At 35.8% G+C, this 19,468-nt stretch overlaps 1 protein-coding gene across 10 annotated transcripts in view; it reads right to left on the reverse strand.

Annotated features, from left to right (window-relative positions):
- The window catches only part of SLC26A7 (solute carrier family 26 member 7), a 179,862-nt gene that overhangs the window by 23,948 nt on the left and 136,446 nt on the right, over positions 1 to 19,468 (reverse strand). For 6 of the 10 annotated variants that reach the window (XM_085021081.1, XM_085021078.1, XM_085021074.1 and 3 more), the window contains 5 exons: positions 13,693 to 13,770; positions 12,275 to 12,370; positions 4,551 to 4,657; positions 3,443 to 3,509; positions 229 to 366 (listed from right to left, as the gene is read on the reverse strand). In XM_085021081.1, the coding sequence (XP_084877207.1) occupies positions 229 to 366; positions 3,443 to 3,509; positions 4,551 to 4,657; positions 12,275 to 12,370; positions 13,693 to 13,770 (486 nt within the window). The remainder of the gene's footprint in view (positions 1 to 228; positions 367 to 3,442; positions 3,510 to 4,550; positions 4,658 to 12,274; positions 12,371 to 13,692; positions 13,771 to 19,468) is intronic. The other 4 variants (XM_085021076.1, XM_085021082.1, XM_085021079.1 and 1 more) reach the window with 1 other exon arrangement.

A 19,468-nucleotide genomic window follows, 5' to 3' on the forward strand; every position in this document is an offset into this window, starting at 1 on the left:
AACACCTAACACATGTCTATTAGATATATGCTGAATGAATGAATGATAGTGATTACCTAAAAGCTAACTTTAAGACCCAAAAAAGAGTTAAATACAATATAAGGTTTTACTGAGGGAAGAAGTCTCTAAACACTTTATAAGGTATTTTATTTACATGATACTTTTGCTGAATATCATGATAAAGTTACCTGTAGCATGACATAATAATCATGAAAGAGTTGATTCTACCTTGCTGATTTCATCAAGTGGCTGATTGCTGGCATTTTCCTTTTCGATTATGTTCATTAGATCAGTATAAAACTTCTTTGCATTCAGGAAAACAAGTGGGTTGTTTATTGAGATAATTTTCACTTGCTGCAGGGTTTCCTTTTGGAGGAAAAAAAAGGAAGAAATTCAGAGTTCTGAATGCAAGAAAAGAGGTTAATTCTATCCAATGAATCTAAATCCTACAAGTCCAAATATTACTCAATCATGGAAGCAATCTCCTGGCTGATATTTTCATTATTAAAGTCTATTTGGAGAACTTAATATACTATAACACTCCTCAGGGATATTATGTACTTACTTTTTATTAAGAAATATTAATAACCATGAGATAAGTCTGCAGCTTTCCAGAAAATGGCCCTTAGTTCTGCTAATTGGGTTTTGGGGAGGCACCAGCCTATGATATCCAAAGAGTACCATGAAGACTTATTCTCCTAAAAGTATCTCTTTCACTTAATCTATAAATTTAAAGTTCCTTTACCTAGGCATCAGTATTTTTAAAAATGAAAATATGTCTTAAAGTGTCAACTGTCAGTCATTTACCTCATAATGACTTAGCTTTCCTTAGGCTGGAATATAACTTTACAAGTGACTAGTGATAGTTCTAACTTTACTGGTGAGAGTTCTAGTTGGGAGAAAGAAACAAAGAGGTGTTATAAGGAATGTAATTTCACTTTGGGCAGGTCTAGATTACACTGGATTGCCAGGATGTAGGCAAGACATGAAGAAATGGTGAAGGAAAAACTTGAATAATGAAAGGTGTTTGCTTTGGTCATTTGCCCAGGTCTTCCTGGCCATATCATCTTCTCCATGATCTTTGGGGCAGGAGTTTGTCTTAGAAACTGAGATAATGATAAGTTGTATGAAAGGATAACTCCTACCAACTCAGTAAAGGAATACTCCTTCAGACATTAGTACTCAGAGGAGGAGATGCATACAGGCAAATATAGAAAGATAAAAAGAAAATATTAGGTATGTGAATTTGGACAATTCATTTAACCTCTCTTAGTTTCCTCATTTTTTAAAGTTGGTAAATTTTTAAACTATATAATCTCAAAAAGTTTCTATAGCTATACAACTGTTAAACTCTATAAAGGGAGGGGATTTGCTACAAATAAACTATTCAAGAAAACAAAAACGTTTTAGTTACCAAATTAACTTCTAATCAAAAAGAAGTCTCTTACAGCCAAAAATAAAACAATTATTCGCTCATCCTATTTAATTATGACAAAGCCCCATCTCTTAGTCTGACTCACCAATCACACCACGTGTGCCAATAGGCTTTAAGTTAAAATAATATACTATTTAAAGATAGATATTTATTGAGAAATAGAGATTCAAATTGGTCTGGAAAACATATTTTCAATAGAGTTGAATTCACTGAGTTCACTGAACGAGAACTTCCAAATCACGAATGAATGTTTAGCAGGAGAAGGGGTGGGAGAATAAATGCATGGAGAAGAGGAAGACTTTACGTTGGTCAAAAATTCCTTCTCATATTCAAATCTTTGTCTTAGTTTTTTTTTTCTCTCTCTTATCTTTGATACAAAAACTTAAGGAACTAGTGGGGTGTTATATTTTGATAAAATTAAGATTCCCATGTGGTAACACAGTTACTGTTCAGGTAGGTGACTAGACTGGAACCAATTAAGTTTTAAAGACATGGAAAAAATCTGGCATTTTCATCTTCCTACAAATCCCCTCATTCACTTCCTCACATATTTAGCCTGAGAAGAAGGACAGATTAGGTGAGAATTTATTAACCAGTAATCTTTTTTTTTTTTTTTTCTTTTTAGGGCCACACCTGCAGCATATGGAAATTCTCAGGCTAGAGGGGCGAATCGGAGCTACATCTTCCAGCCTAAACTTCAGCCACAGCAACACTGGATCCAACCCACGTCTGTGACCTACACCACAGCTCAGGGCAATGCCAGATTGAGCGGGCCAAGAATTAAACCTGCATCCTCACGGTCCTAGTCAGATTCATTTCCCATGCACCACATACGGAACTCATATTAACCAGTAATCTTGAAACTGAAAAATAGTCAAACTCAATTTCTGTATCAAAGCTAAGCATGCCAAGGCTACTGTATGCAGCTGTATGTGTCAGGTGGATACACAGAGGACTTTGGGAGCCCAAGAGTCAGTCTGGGATTTTGTACAAGCACTAAATTCCCATGGAAAATTTAAAGGAAAAAAAAAGAAATAAATATGAAAAAAAAGAAAAGAAAAGAAAAAGATATATGAAAGAAAAGAACAGTAGGGCTTGTGAAAAACTTGAACTTGAGCCTGGAACACCTTTAATGTCTTTGAGCTCAGGGAGCTTTCTATGAACCAAATCTTTCCATATTTATTAAACACACAAGCCGTTTCCCTGAGTATCACAGAAGGACTTCTGGTGCTACTTCCTATTGCCAGTCTACTCAGCAATACCCTGACACTGACCAATTCTTTGTGAGGGCAATCATGAGGTACTAAAATGAGATGAAAATAATAAAAAAAAAAAAGGCTTAGCCAAACAAAGCAGGTTTAAAACGAGGCGAATTTTTTTAATTGGCAAATTTTTTTTCCTTTACCTTAAACTTGATTTGGTCATCATTCAGAACAAGAAACTAGGACTCAAACACAATTCGTCTGCCTAAACATGGATTGGGAAAGATAATTTATATAATTCGTTTCTTTAAAAAAAAAGTATTCACTGTGCAAGAAAGCTATCCTATTGGTACAAATTACCCTCTGCTAATAACACAGACTCATCAATTGTGTTAAAAAATACCATGAATTCATGGTATTAGTTTTATTCCCCTCCCTAGCACCCCCACCATCATTTAATTTGGAATTAATTATTATTTTAGTTTGACTGTTTTATGTCAACTTAGTAATGGAAAAGAGGTTTCCAAATGCTTGAACTAATCTGAACCATGATTCTACCACAAACTGTACTTGTATGACCCATGTTACCCTCTTATCTGAATGCTGATACAAGATTTCTGTTGTTCTATTGATTTACTGCATGTTGATTGCCATATATATGGTAGTCATATATGTCATTGAAAGTTCACACTAATCAAAAATAGAATTATCATTTTAAAGTAGTAATTTATCTGCTTCTTGTAATGTCTTAAAACTATCTGACAAAAATTATTAATTGCACAAAGGAAAAGGAAACTAAACTTACGTCATCCATTTCTGTCTTCACTTTAAATTCGGTTTCTTTCATATTTTTAATACTCAGAGTCTTTTCTCTAGAATTAAGGCAGATATAAAAGAAAATCTCATTTCCTAATTACATTACATTAAGAAGTAAAAAACATAAGTCATTTTAATGTAACAAAATTTGTTCATAAGACACTGGTTAAGTGTGTATCTCTCCTGGATCCTCAGAAATAGAGTAAAAACAAAAACATCTAAATAGAGATTTTAAAATGCAATTTATCTCATCTGGGCCCCCAGCTACCAAATCTTCAATCTATAAAGGAGAGCAATAAAGGAGAAGGCTAGTATTTGAGAAAATGCTTTTTTAGGGGAAAGGAAGTAAAGAGGGAATGAATGGAGAGATAGGACAAGATAACAATGAATCTACATATATATGTAGATTCACATTCATATATGAATTATAATATATACACTTTGTATATATACTTCATAAAGATAAAATATACTTCATAAAGGTAGTATACATATATATACTTCATAAAGATAGAATCTATAGAGGTAAAACTTAAAATTTTTAAGAACATGTTGTCTCACAAGGAGTTTCAAGGAAAGGATGAGTCATGAATAGAATCATTATCAGAGGATAAATACTGGGAAAACAGGAAAAAAATTGATCAAAATAGGGGAATGGTTTCAGATGTTCAGAAAGAAAGAAGGAAAGAAGGAGGGAGGGAAGGAAGGAAGGAAGGGAGGGAGGGAGGGAGGAAGGAAGGAAGGAAAGAAAGAAAGAAAGAAAAAGAAAGAAAGAAACAAAGAAAGAAAGAAAGAAAGAGAGTGAGAGAAAAAGAGAGAAAGAAAGAAGGAATTCTTTATCTACGAAAAACTAGAGAGATTAACTCAACTTCTGAAAAATTAAATTTGTGGAGGGTATTTGACTTTTCAAGTGATTACATCATTTATTTTGTGCCTTATTGGATACTATGTCCCTTCACTTAACTTTTATTTTTGTCTCTAATTCAAAATAAAACATGAGGTTGTAGTACTATCTATTCCACAGAAATAAAAGTAACTGACAACAGTATATTCTTTGCTGCTGGGCCAGGATAAACAGCATTTAAATAAGATCTTACCTTGGGAAGCGACCAATCACAATAGCTATAGTACACACAACACCAAACAGTAGCCCCACATTGGCAGCAAAACATATTGTAAATATGTATGTACTGACCCATATGCCCTGAAAGAGAAACAGGAAACAGATGATGTGGGGCCTTTGGTTTTCTCATCTCTTTTGTGATAGCTAAATTCCTCACAATCTTGTTCTACATTCCTGTGAAGAAATCGCTCAGCAAGAATATATTATTCAAGAAGTGGTAAACAAAAGCCCAGGAACATAGAAACAAATCCAGGCCCCATCAGACTTCCAGTGGCAGAGGTAAAGGGAAAGACACACTCTTTTATATGTACATGCTGTCAACCCTTAGTTCAGTCCCCAACAAACACTCTATTTAAGATCTGTAAATAGTTGGTTGATGTGTTCAGTTCAAAAGCATGCCATTATTTCCCACTTTCTCCCATTTAATGTTGTAATATTATTATTACAACAATTCTACAGTTGTTTCTTATAGAAAGAAAACAATATATAGAAAGACTGCTATAGAAAGAAAACAGACTGCTATAGAAAGAAAACAGACTGCTATAGAAAGGACTAAGCTAGCTTATTACTACATAAGACTCTCAAAGCCTAAAATTAAATGACAGCTCTTATGACACAACCAAAGCCACTTTTAGAATAACCACTATAAATATGGTTATAATTTTATTTGTAAGGAGTCACTTCTTGTGAAATTGTGGAAGCTAAAATTCAAGACCAACTTAGTTCTTGGGAATATTTCAAATGATTGTGAGAAAATTCTATTTCTCCTTTAGTTGGGATTCCGACGTTATTGCAGTTTTGTCTACCACCTGAAATTACAATTTGCAATAAGATACTGTGTTATAGTTGGCAATTCTAAGTTTATTACTGGGGGACAAAAAGCTTTAAAAGCAAAATAATTTGTGGAAATTAGAAGGTTATATTTTCTAAACATAAAAATTCTGCATTTGGAGTTCCCACTGTGGCACAGTGAGATTGACAGCATCTTGGGAGCACTGGGACACAAGTTTGACCCTTGGCCTAGCACAGTGGGTTAAGGATCCAGCATTGCTGCAGCTATAGCTGATGCTTAGGTTGTGACTGCAGGTTGGATCTGATTCCTGGCCCAGGAACTCCATATGCTGTGGGCCAGCCAAAAACAAACAAACAAACAAACAAACAAACAAACAAAAAATAAATTCTGCATTCATCAAATAGTAGACCAACAAACCAACAAAAATTTCAAACTCTCTCTTTTCACCCAAATCATCTGCATCACATTATCTAGGCATGTAGTTCCTAGTTCATTTCTTTCTTTGCCAATAGCTCTATTACCACTTTAAAACAGCATCAGCAATATAATTCAATTCCATTCACCAATGAAAGGGTTAAAAACTTCTTCATAATCTGAAAACAGCACATATTCTTGCAGGAGCATAGCTGTTTTATTTGTTTGTTTTTTCCAGACAAGTTTGAAACAAATGTTTCTAAAGGGTATTTTTTACTTAAAATTCTCCTTTGTATTATTTACCTACACTGAGCATGAGTGCCTCTGAACACTGGATTACTTTCAAAAGCTAAACTCTTAGAAGCAAGTAGATTTTTATCTGTAAAATTCCTTTTTTATATAGAATAAACAAAATTCAAGAATAAAGGATAAAATATATTTTAAGTGTTCTCATGTTAAGATCCACCACCTACAAATGTCATACTAAATTAGTACTTATTATTAAATTATCCTAAACCTATTATCTAATAGGTTAGACATTGAGATGTTTTTCCTCTATTTAGATGAATGAACAGTCATTTGAATCTTCTACTTACACACAGTATGTTTTTTCCTTCCTAATGTATTATACCAAACTTGATCTTATACAAGATAAGGCTGCAAGTTTTTGATCATTACTTAAAATTGCCATGATTGCTGTTTCTCTCTCATCCCCTAATGCTTGCTGAACCTGCCTGGGTATGGCAGAATATGACCTCACCAAAAGTTCTATAAGTCCTATTCCTCCTGGCCAACCTCCATCATTCAGTATGCATCAGGAACTGAAGATCCTAATCCTGCCATTTAAAAACTACAGAGTTTAGAGGCCATAATTCATCAGAGTAACCAAAAACATTACTACCTGGTTCTATTTTTAAAGCATATTTATTCTCCCACAACATCATCTATTGTAAATTGGGTTTACAATGCTTAGTTATTTCCCAGTGATACATTTATTACTTTGAAAAAAATATCAAATGGAAATTAGTAACATAGACATGCAAATAGTTCCATTGGTTAGATAAACCCTGACAATATTCTGTAACAATTCCTAGTAAGGATCCAAACGCTGGATGTCACAGCTATAAGGAATGAGCTTTGAACCCCTATTTTTTGCATTATATGCTCTTACTTGATCCCTTTCCTATTTGGAACTCATAGCCCTTAAACTCAAGATAACCCAAAGTTAACCTAAAGTAGGCAACACATAAACCCTTGTTCCTTATAGAAAATGTATCAGTGTAAGAGTTCCCCAAATGGCTTCAGCAGTGATGAACCCGACTAGTATATATGAGGACGAGGGTTCAATTCCTGGCCTCTCTCAATGGGTTCAGGATCCGGGGTTGCTGTGAGCTGCAGTGCATGTCACAGATGAGGCTCAGATCTGGTATTGCTGTGGCTGTGGCATAAGTGAGCAGCTACAGCTCCAATTGGACCCCTAGCCTGGGAACTTCCATATGCCACTGTGTGGCCCTAAAAAGACAAAAAGAAAAAGAAAAAGAAAGAAAAGAAAAATAAAATGTATCAGAGTAAAGCACAGTAAAGCACAGTTTAGCAGCTACCCAGTCACTTCACTTCTTTCTTCTCCATCTGTTATTCCATCTTTTTTGGTGACTAATCCATATTTTTAAATTTCTGTATATCTGAATTCTATCTCTACTGTTCTGTTACTTAAACTCAGTTCCAAGCCCATGAGACAGGCTTCTATTTTGGATCCTTATTTCTCATTACCTCAAAAAAGGTTTTGACCTACAACTCAAAGTAGAATCATTATTAAACTGCAAAAAATTTAAAGAAACAAAAAATTATTTTATCTCAAGTGATTGCATGTTTTCTTAAACTTTAAGCTTTCAAATTATTTTACACATACATATAGCTTTGGTAACTTTACTTCCATGACTATCTATTGAGTTATCTGGACATATTCTATCTACTGGGTAATCTAGCCTATATCCACAGTCTATGCAATATTATTACTATAGATACTATGCCCAGATCACATCCCAATAACCCATGGCTTATCGCTGTTGAATTAGAAGCTAGGAATACCTGCCTACTTCAACCATAGAAGGCCATTGTCAAGCTAAATACAATATCCCATATAGTTACCATGCATCTGCTATATTCATGTCACTTTTCTCAACCTTATTTTTTTCCCAAACCACACTGCCTACTTAGTTCACGTTTTCAACTACCACCTCTAAACAGGAGACTCTCAATTCTGAGCCATTAAAACAGTTTTTGAACTAAATAATGCATCCAAATGTAAACTCATTAACTTCAAACCCTAAGTCTGCCCTTATTCCAATGTTCTTTTTCATTTATACCACTAATATTCTTCAAGAAACTACAAACAAAAATCTTGGAATAACATATTTACTATATCTCCTTTTCCATCTACTTGTCCAATCATTTCCAAGTTCTATCAATTACTAATAACAAAAAAGTCTCATATAATATCCTCTTCTCAATTAACTGGTAACACCCAAGTTCACAGTTTGCTATTGTTTCCTATCGTCCCATTAAACTATTCTGTCTCCTACTTAAGTACCAGCTTTTGTTATCTTCATTGTAAAGCATCTGCCATACTGCTGCATACTACCCTTACCTTTCTAAGTGTAGATTTGGATATCAGATTTAGGTTGTACATTAAAATCATTTTTACTTTATTCTTCTCTATTAAAATCCACTCAAAAATAACACAAAAATGGGTATTTTAAGAGGAAAATCATTCTTCAATGAAAGAACATAGTCACAACTTCTAACTATAAAATATGATGTAGACTTGCAAAATTTGTGAGATATCAAGGAGGACACTGGAACCAACAGATTTATCTTAAAGTTCAATAAATTACAGATTTCTCCATGAATGCCATAGCTTTGAAAATTCTACACAGCAACGTTCTGAGAAGAGCTTTAAGTTCTAGGGTCAATGGTGGACCACCTGAGAAGGAAGAAATGTACCCATACGGTATCTATTTGATACCACAGAAAGAAGATTAGTAAGATGAAATGCCATTCGTATCACTTACAACATAGCTTTCTAACCACAGAGAGACTCATGGAGGTGAAGCAAGGTGAAGAAAGTAGAGAAGATATCCAGTATCAGATCACCAGAGAGTCTGTGATTTGTGAGGTTTTATTTCAACCAGGAACAAATCTTCAGATGACATCCCTAAATCAGAGCTGTGGGGTGGGTTCTCCACCTCACTTACTAACTCCTGCCCTCCTCATATTATTTTTCAGCAAATGGCTAGGTCCACTAAAAATACCTCATAATCAACAGATAATTGGATTAGGAAGATGTCGTATACATACACAAAGGAATACCACTCAGCCATAAAAAAAGAACAAACTAATGACATTTGCAGCAACATGGCTGGAACTAGAGACTCTCATACTGAGTGAAGTAAGTCAGAAAGAGAAAGACAAATACCATATGATATCACTTATATGTGGAATCTAACATATGGCACAAATGAACCTTTACACAGAAAAGAAAATCAGGGACTTGGAGAAAAGATTTGTGGTTGCCAAGGGGGAGGGAGTGGGATGGATGGGGTGCTTGAGGTTAATTGATGCAGACTGTTGCCTTTGGAATGGATTAGCAATGAGATCCTGCTGTGTAGCACTGGGAACTATGTCTAGTCACTTATGATGGAGCATGATAATATGAGATAAAAGAATGTATACGTGTATGTGTAACTGGGTCACCAGGCTGTACAGTAGTAAACTGACAGAACACTGTAAACCAGCTATAAATGGAAAAAATAAAAATCTTTATATATGAGGAAAAAAATACATTATAACCATAAAGGAACCATCAAGGAACCAATTTGAAAAAGAAATAAAGTAATTAAATAGAGACAGAGGGTAAGTTTAGAAAGGTAATAGGCAATATAACCTCAGGGGAAAAACCTTCAAAAATAGATATGAAGAGTCAGAAGAAAAAGTACATTTAAAAAAAAGAAAAACAAGGTGATAAAAAATGGAAAATAATTGGATGGAAGTAAAAATATTACAGAGACAAAAGCTATATTTAAAATTTAAAAACAGGATAATAACAACTAGAAATACATAATCAGAGAGCTATACATGCACATACATGCATACTTCAAAATAATCATGGAAAATGTACATATTTTAAGACAAAATAAAATTAAAAATACACAATTAATTATGATAATTGAATATATATATTTGAAAAAATATTAAAATACTTATTAGAGGAAAAATTTTGTATATCATCCTTGATTCTGAGATCACAAAGAAATGTCACTTTCAAATGAATTTGGTACTGGGTGTTCAACCACTAGAAATATTCTGATAATATTACCAAAATTTATGGGCAAGAAAGAACCTCACTGAGCATCCATTTAGGAAAATAAACTCACATAAAATACCAAAAAATTATTTTGCCCTGTGATTTCTCTGCCTTATTTCTCAATACCTGAAGATAATTCAAGTTTTAGAAGTCTTGGGAGAAAACGTTTTAGACTCAGCCAAAAACTCCTGGTATTTAAAAAAAAAAAAAAAAAGTAGATATTTTCATCATGCAATAACTTTGGAAATATAAAATATGTGAGCCCTTCTTGGAAAAGTGCTTGGTGATAACATACAGAATACAAAGGGAGGAACTGGAATAAAGAACTCAGGAATGAGAATCTGCATTTTTTAAAAGACTAAAGGCAAACACTAAATGCATTTAAATAATCTTCCATGTTCTATAACTCAATGAATGACATCTTCCTCAAGTGACGTTCCTAACTGGAGACTTAGAAGCCACTCCAGATTGATACACTTCATGTAAATAATTGCTGTTGACAGCTAACTAATGAAACCTCTGTACAATTTTTCAACTCTATTCCTTCTTTTTGAATCTTGAGTCTTAGTTGTGGTCTAGGCCTTCCTCATTTACTTGCCTGAAATACTGAAGGAGTGTCCCAATTGCTGCATACTACGTAAGTTCAATTCATCTTCCTCAAATTACTCAAATGACCTTTCTAATACATAAATCTTGTTCCTATTTCTCCATTTGGTGATACCTCACTGCTTTCATGATGAAGCTCAATCTTTGTACAACATGAGCAGCCTTTCCCAGTCCAACCCATTCTTAATATTTCCAAGCCCATCTGTTACTACTCCCAACTGCACATTACATTTTCTACCCATCATTTATTGGAAGAAACTTTCCCTGACATCTTTTCCCTTCCAACATGGTAATGAGATCCCCCTTTGGTGATTAATGAGTTAACAATAATTTGTTAGCTAAGTTTGCATTGCCTCATTTTTTCTATTTCCACATGCCACCTCACATATATCACCTTAAAAAAGTCATGACCCTACATCAGCCTGGTTAACTTTGGCCTTTTGGACTGCCCACCATATCCTCACATTCCAGGTATAAGTTTTCCATATTAACCCAGTTAAAATTAAATGCCCTGCTTCTATTTCTCCAGTGATAAGTTTTTACTTTTGCTTCCAGGTTATGCTTTACCATACACAACATAATAAGTTACTATTTCTGTGTCTGCATCCTGAATAAACATTAGTGTCTGAAAAGGACAAGTACTTCTTTATTCATCTCTGCATTCCACATAGCACTCAGTACTGTACTTCAGTAGAAGCTCAGTAATATTGAGACTTAGGAGGATTCTCAGTAAAGTATTCACCAGCATAAATAACCACCCCAAGCCTCTCAGAGCAAAGGATCTGAAGGCAGAGGATGTATAGATAATTGAACTTCAATATGGTGAATGCCATAAAAAGTAGAACAGTGGGTACTCATGAAATAGTTCATCCATGAAGGAAAGGGAGAGAATTTTGGGTGTTCTTGCATAGATACACTTCTTTAGAACAAGTATGCTAAACATTTATCTTAGCAGAAGCCATGCTTTATTATTGTTCAGATTTATTCAATCTGTTCCTAGCAATATATCCTATTAACATAATGCTCCTCTCAATGTAACCCAGTCAAAAAACAATTCATGAAGCTTTTTGTATTTTCCCTATTAATATGTTTACTATTATGGTCACTACTAATATGCTTAACCCATATTAATTCAGCACATATTTCTTAGAAATTAATGCTGGCTTTTCAAATATGTTATATTTCTATTAGTCATATTTCTATTAGTTATTCTTTGATGAGCTTCACTTTCAGAATCAATTCATAATGCAAACTGGGAATCCGCAATCCTCTCAAGTTAAATAGCATTTCTTTAAAAGGTCTTAAACACATCAATCAAAATTTGACAAAATTCCATTTCTGTTTCTTATAAAGACATTTTACATTATAACACTCCTATTAACAGTTGAAAAAATAAATAATAGTTCATAATGTGTAAATCTTAAATGGCTACAACTATTTTCTGCAAATAGAACTATTAAAACTTATTTTGTAACATGTGTTTAAGCCAATGAGGGTAATTTTAGGTTAAATGTCTACTTACCCAATCAATTTTATCCACATTCCAATATTTCTTTAAATCCCGAAACTGAATTAGCATTCCCTTAAGTCCCACGACAATAATACTTGCAAGAACACACTAAAAATAAGACACAAGTTGAGGAAAAAATAAGATAAAGATTTTAACATAAATTTAAAAGAATCAAGATTTTTTATTCCTTTCTTCGTTTTTGAAGTACTTACTAGAGAAAACCAATCACCATTTAGAGACTAAAGTAATATATAGTTTGTTTATAAATAATCTAGTATGGTGCTTTAGGAATAAAATATCAATTCTAGAAAACCACAGGGTAAATATTATGCCATTCTAAAAAAGAAAGAAAGAAAAAGTCGTGAATTATAAGGGTGAATATTATAAGGCCAAATGACCTCTTAACTTTATAATAACTATTCACTGACATTTGTTTGAAATTTGTTTGTTGTAAACATTAAATATTTATATCATTTCTGTATAATTATCTTGAGTATCAATCATCTGGTTTCATCTGCAGATATTTATAACTTCTCTTGAAAAGTGAACTTGATTATTCAAACATCCTCTTATGAAAATGATTTATTCTTACTATATGAATAAAGAATTAGAACAAGAAAGGACCAAGACTGTCTCTGGATCTTTGCACACTACGATCTTACTCGCATCTCTTCACTTGCCCCAAGCTTGTAAAAAGCAAGATAAACATGGATACTAATAGTCTGAGTCATCTTGTATAAAGAAGAACCAAGGGTAGCAAGATGTATTTTGTTCCCTACTTTCTTGCCCAGCATTCATTTTCTAAGAAACCAAGTTTTGATAAAAAATTCTTCCCAAGTCTACTTCTTATAACAGAAATTGGCTAGTTCCACCTTCCAAGTGAGTTCAGAATTAGTCTAATTCCACAACTGCATTCTTTTTTTTTTTTCCTTTTTTTTTCACAACTGCATTCTTATACAAAAACTTAAGAATTAGATAACAGCCATGGTAATCCTCCCATACTCTCCCCATCAAATGTGGTCTTTTTCCACTTCTCCTCATTCAACTATAGCTTACGTCATAGGTTCAGATTTAGGATCACTGAGGTTTTCTTAGAAGAAAATTTAAAATACAATGATTCTCACTAAGAGTAAAGTTTAGAAGTTCCTGTCATGGTTCAGGAGTAACGAAACTAACTAGTATCCATGAGGACGTGGGTTTGATCCCTGGCCTTGCTCAGCGGGTTAAGGATCTAGTGTTGCTGTAAGCTGTGATGTAGGTTGCAGACACAGTTCAGATCCTGCATTGCTGTGGCTGTGATGTAGGCTGGCAGCTACAGCCCTGATTCAACCCCTGGCTTGGGAACTTCCATATGCTGTGGTTGCAGCCATAAAAAAAAAAGGCAAAAAAAGAGTAAAGTTTAAAAGTAAATATTAAAAAGCATTACATACCATGGGGAGCCAGTAAAGCAAAGGTCCTATTACATAGATGACTATCAGGACGAAAATGCAAGATATTAGACAAGCCACCTATAAGATACAAGACAGACAGAAAAGAAAACCTTAAACTTTCTAATTATTCCAAAACTATAAGGGGAAAAAGATAATTCATAGTCTTTCTTGATTAGAAGAAACAAATGTTGGCACATGATTGTTAAATTACAGACTGTCATTATCTATATTTCATAGCTGAAGGAATTCAAATGTGACAGCCAACAAACTGGTGCAATCAAATTAAGTCAATGATGAGAGAAAAGCAATTCTACACAAAGAAATAAGACACCATCAGCATTTATCACACATCAGAACAATAGCTTTCTTTGTTCAATAGTAAAAATGACATTTCAATTAAAAGTCCTTTAGTTATTGTGTTCAGCCTGACTCCTATCCTCATTTTCCAGGGAGTTGTTTGGGTAATAACAGAATATGCAGCTTAAGGTTTCTCTGTGCTGATGACAAATTTCTATGCAGTCCTTTACTCTCCTCTTTGGAATCCTCTGTTACCATAAAACAGTTACATGGGATTAGAGAAGTCTCTGCAGTGAAACAGACTTAATTGTATTAATTCTGAAAAGTCATTACTATTGTGTTCTAACCAACACAACTTGCTGACAAAAGGCAATTCAAACCACCTCACTCCACTGTGCTCCACTTGATAGAGAATCTGATTTCACATAAGCAAACATTCATGTCTTAATAGAAATAGTTAGCCTAACTGTTAACCTAACAAGAAGAAAGAGGGTTTTCACAGGACCGAAAAGATACCTAAAATATTATTATGGAAAAATAAAACAGAATAAAAATAAATACATAAACAAATAACAAATAGCAAGGGCTGGCAAGGGCTCAGAGTAACTAGAGTTTTCAGACATTGCTAGTGGGAATTCAATATGGTACAACCACTGTAAAAATAGTTTGGAAGTTTCTTATGAAGTTATGTAAGATCCAGTACTACCTAAGAGAAATGAAAACATATGACTATGCAAATATATGTAAATATCAATAGCAGTTTTATTTGTAAATATAAAAAAGCAAAAATAACTGCATTGTCCATCAATTGGTGAATAACAAATTTTGGTACTTCCAAATACAATAGAATACTACTCAGTAATAAAAAAGAACAGACTATTGATACATGAAACAGCATGGATTAAACTCAAAACCATTAAATTAAGTAAAAGAAGCTAGATACAAGTTCCTTCCATATTTAGTGGAACTCATCTATAACATCCCCCATAGTATAAAGGGGAAAAAGTCATTCTGAGGGAAATAAGTCACTAGAGAACCAAAGAGTGCCCATAAAGGACATTGTAGTTCACCAAATTGTCACTAAAATGATCATTTAAGAGTAACTGTGGAGAAACAAGATGGCAGAAAAGGAGGAAGTGAATTTCACCTCTTCCCACAAATACATAATAAATATTTCTACAAATGGACTAATCCTCACAGAACATCTACTGAGCACTAGCAGAAAAAACTCCACACCAGAAAGGAGGGATCTCCACAAAACTGGGTATTTCTTCAAAAAAAAAAAAAAGAAAAAAAAGAAAGAAAGAAAAAGGTAGAAGCAGGTTGGGCCCTGTGCCCTAGGGAGGGAGCTAAAGGAAAGGAGAGGTTGCCATACCTGGGAGTCACTAGTGGGGAGACCAGCTGGGACAGGAAAGGAGCTTTGGAAGCTTGGAGGAAAACACAGTTGCTGGTCTGTGGCAAGCAGAACAGAATGAGACATACACAGAGGACTCACAGAACTGCCCTGTGCCCCCAAGCCTGAGACATGAGTCTGAAGATAAGAGCAGGGGCTCAGTGCTGGATCATGGGGTTTAGAGAGCATTCCTAAGGATAGGATGGCTGTTGGCTGTTTGAGACATCCTGGGGGAGTAGAAGGGTGGAGTGCCATAACCAGGAATATTCAGAAAGATGGCCCAGGCCATGGAGGCTAAGCATCTTGTTAGGTGGCCTGCAAGGGACAGGGCCACCATTACAACCTCCTTTCCCACCCAGGCCCCACCTCTGCAAGCTCTTGAAAAGGCTTCCACCTGAGCTGGGCTACACCCCCATCACAGCCCCACACACCTCTCACCTAGGGAAGGCCTTTGCCTCCCTGATCTCAGCCTCACCCCATCTCCCTGCAAGAATCCACTGCTACTCCATCCTCTGCCTCCAAAGTAGTTGCAGGCTCCCTGGAGCCCTATATGCCTGATGCCTTTGGAGCAATCACACATAAAATTGGGTTGCTCACACATAAAAGTGGAGCTGAAACCATAACTGAGACTCAGGGAACCTGCCACTAAGGAAGAAGAGCTGAAACATTTCATCCGAGCTATACAAAGTTCAGGATTACACCTCCACTGCTAACCTTATAAAGTAAATGCTGATGAAACATCTGAATGATGAGTGCTCCTACAGCTGAAAGGGGTCTGGCTTTAGTAGTTGTGGGCTTTGTGGATGACTACACATGAGGCTTGGACCTTTCCAGAGTCTGAGCTGACTCCATAGCATCCACAGTGGGCCTAGAAGCACAAGTACTGCAGCCCTGGGTCCTGATCTTAGTGGATCAGCATTGGTGGCCAGATGTAAACAACACCTGAGAGGCACCAGGACCAAAAACCAACATACCCATGGGAAAGGTGGGACTGAAGGCAGTACCCACCAACGGTGTACTTTGTGAGCCCACCAATGGGTGAAAAGTGACACAACAGAGCACACTCAAAGATGAATAGTTCCAGTGGAAGAATACTGCAATACTTTCCCAGTGGAAATGTTACAATCTTTCCTACCTCGTAACACCACAAATCAGAAACATAGCTCACGAATAGATCTGAACAAGTAGGGAGCAGACAGTATGCCTTATAGGACTGTGATAACAATAGAGCAAATGGAAGGCCCTGCTCGAAATCTAGTGAGGGCTGTAGTCACTACAACATCCATCACATCTCCTACCAAGAGGCTAATGACAAGCATACACTAAGGAAAGAGGTAGCAAGCATGCAAATTAAAAACACCAAAACAATATTGAACCCAGATAGGCTGCCTAGAGTCATACTGAGCCAAAAGCCACCTGATCTAGCTCCACACACAGGTGGGAAGACACCAGTTCCTCCAACCAGGAAGCCTGCACAAATGCCTCAACCAATGGTAAACAGCAGGTGGCAGACACCAGAAGCAAGAGAAACTAAAACCCTGCAGGCAGGAGACCATGAACACAGAAAAATAGACAAAGTGAGATGACACAGAAATATGTTTCAAAATAACAATATAAAAACAACTAAAACAACAAAAACAACTAAATAAAGAGGAAAGGGGAACTCTACCTGAAAAAGAATTCGGAGTAATGAGTAAGGATGATCCAAGATCTTGGAAAAGGAATGTATGGAAAGATTGAGAAGTTACAAGAAATGTTTAATAAAAGGCTAGAATATTTAAAGAGTAAACATGCAAAGATGAATAACATAATATCCAAAATGAAAAACATATTAGAAGGAATCAACAGCCAAATAACTGAGGTAGAAGAATGAATTAGTGAGGTGAAAGACAGAGTAGGAAAATCACTGCCATGGAAAAGAATAAAGAAAAAAGAATGAAAAGAAATTAAGACAGTCGAAGAGACCTGGGGGACAGTATCAAACATAACAACATTCACATCATTGGGATACCAGAAGGAGAGAGAGGGAAATGACCTGAGAAAATATGCAAAAAGATTATAGCTGGAGTTCCCATTGTGGCTCAGTGGTTAACGAATCCGACTAGTAACCATAAGGTTGTGGGTTCAATCCCTGGCCTTGCTCAGTGGATTAAGGATCCAGCATTGCCATTAGCTGTGGTGTAGGTTGCAATGTGGCTTGGATCTGGGGTTGCTGTGGCTCTGGTGTGGGCCAGTGGCTACAGCTCCGATTAGACCCCAGCCTGGGAACCTCCATATGCTGTGGGAGTTGCCCTAGAAAAGGCAAAAAGAAAAAAATAGATTATAGCTGAAACCTTTCCTATTACAGGAAAGGAAAAAAGTAGAAGAAGCATAAAGAGTACTACACAGTATAAACCCAAGGACAAACATGTCAAGACACATATTAATAAAATTTTTAAAAGTTTCTCTACAAAGAAAAAATATTGACAGCCAAAGGGATAACCAACAAATAACATACAAGGGAACCCCAATAAGGTTACCAGCTGATTTTTCAGCAGAAATTCTACAGGCAAAAAAGGAGAAGCAAGATATATTTAAAGTGATGAAAGAGAAGTTCCCATTGTGGCTCAGTGGTTAATGAACACAAGTAGTACCCATGAGGATGTGGGTTTGATCCCTAGCCTTGCTCAGTGGGTTAAGGATCTGGCATTGCCATGAGCTGTGGTGTAGGTCACAGATGCAGCTTGGATCCCACATTGCCGTGCCTGTGGTGTAGGCCAGTGGCTATAGCTCTGATTTGATCCCTAGCCTGGGAACCTCCATATGCCACCTGTGCAGCTCTAAATAGACAAAAAAAAAGTGATGAAAGAAAAAAACCTTCAATGAAGAATATTCTACCCAATGAGATTCTCATTCAGATTTGATGTAGAAATCAAAAGCTTTACAGACAAGCAAAACTAAGAGAGTTTGGCAACACCAAACCAGTTCTTCAACAAATGCTAAAGGAACTTCCCCAGACTGGAAAGAAAAGCTACAATGAAAAACAAGAAAATTACAAATGGGAAAGCTCAGTAATAAAGGCAAACATAAAATAAAAATAGGAAATAATCCATAGCCAAATATGATATCTAAACTAGCAATCATGGGAAAAGGAGAGGACAAATGCAGAATATTGAAAAATGCATTTCTTTTTTTTTAATTTTTTTTTGGTCTTTTTGCCATTTCTTGGGCCACTCCTGTGGCATATGGAGGTTCCCAGGCTAGGGGTCTAATCGGAGCTGAGCTGCCAGCCTATGCCAGAGCCACAGCAACATGGGATCCGAGCCGCGTCTGCAACCCACACCACAGCTCACGGCAATGCCAGATCATTAACCCACTGAGCAAGGGCAGGGATCGAACCCACAACCTCATGGTTCCTAGTCGGATTCGTTAACCACTGTGCCATGATGGGAACTCCTGAAAAATGCATTTCAAATTGAGACTAGCAAATTAAAACAATATATATATTTTTGTCTTTTTAGGGCCATACCCACAGCATATGGAGGTTTCCAGGCAAGGGGTCGAATAGGAGCTATAGCTGTCAGCCTACACCACAGCCACAGCAATGTGGGATCCAAGTCACCTCTGTGACCTACACCACAGATCACAGCAACGCCAGGTCCTTAATCCACTGATTGAGCCCAGGGACCGAACCTGCATCCTCATGGATACTAGTCAGATTCACTTCCACTGACCCATGACAGTAACTCCAAAACACTATTTTATATACATAGATTATTATATCAAAACCTTGTGGGAACAACAAACCAAAAAATAATAGGTACATACATAGAAAAGAAAAGCCAATTCGTATACAACCAAAAGGATAGTCATCAAATCACAAGAAAGAAGAAAAAAAGAAAGAAAAAAGCCCAACAGTAACAAATCTAAAACAATTAAGAAAATGGCAGTAAGTAAATAATATCAACAATTACCTTTTTATAAATCAATGAATTTTATTATATTTATAGTTGCACAGAAATCATCACAAACTAATTTTAGAACATTTACATCCCAAATCCCCAGTACACCCCTCTCTATCCCCCACCTGTCCCATTTGGTAAAACC

The sequence above is a fragment of the Sus scrofa genome, chromosome 4 (genome assembly GCF_054392235.1).
Source record: "Sus scrofa isolate SSC_HxYL_T2T_F1_AM1 chromosome 4, Sscrofa_HxYL_maternal_Yorkshire_Landrace_v2.0, whole genome shotgun sequence".
Taxonomy (NCBI): Eukaryota; Metazoa; Chordata; class Mammalia; order Artiodactyla; family Suidae; genus Sus; species Sus scrofa.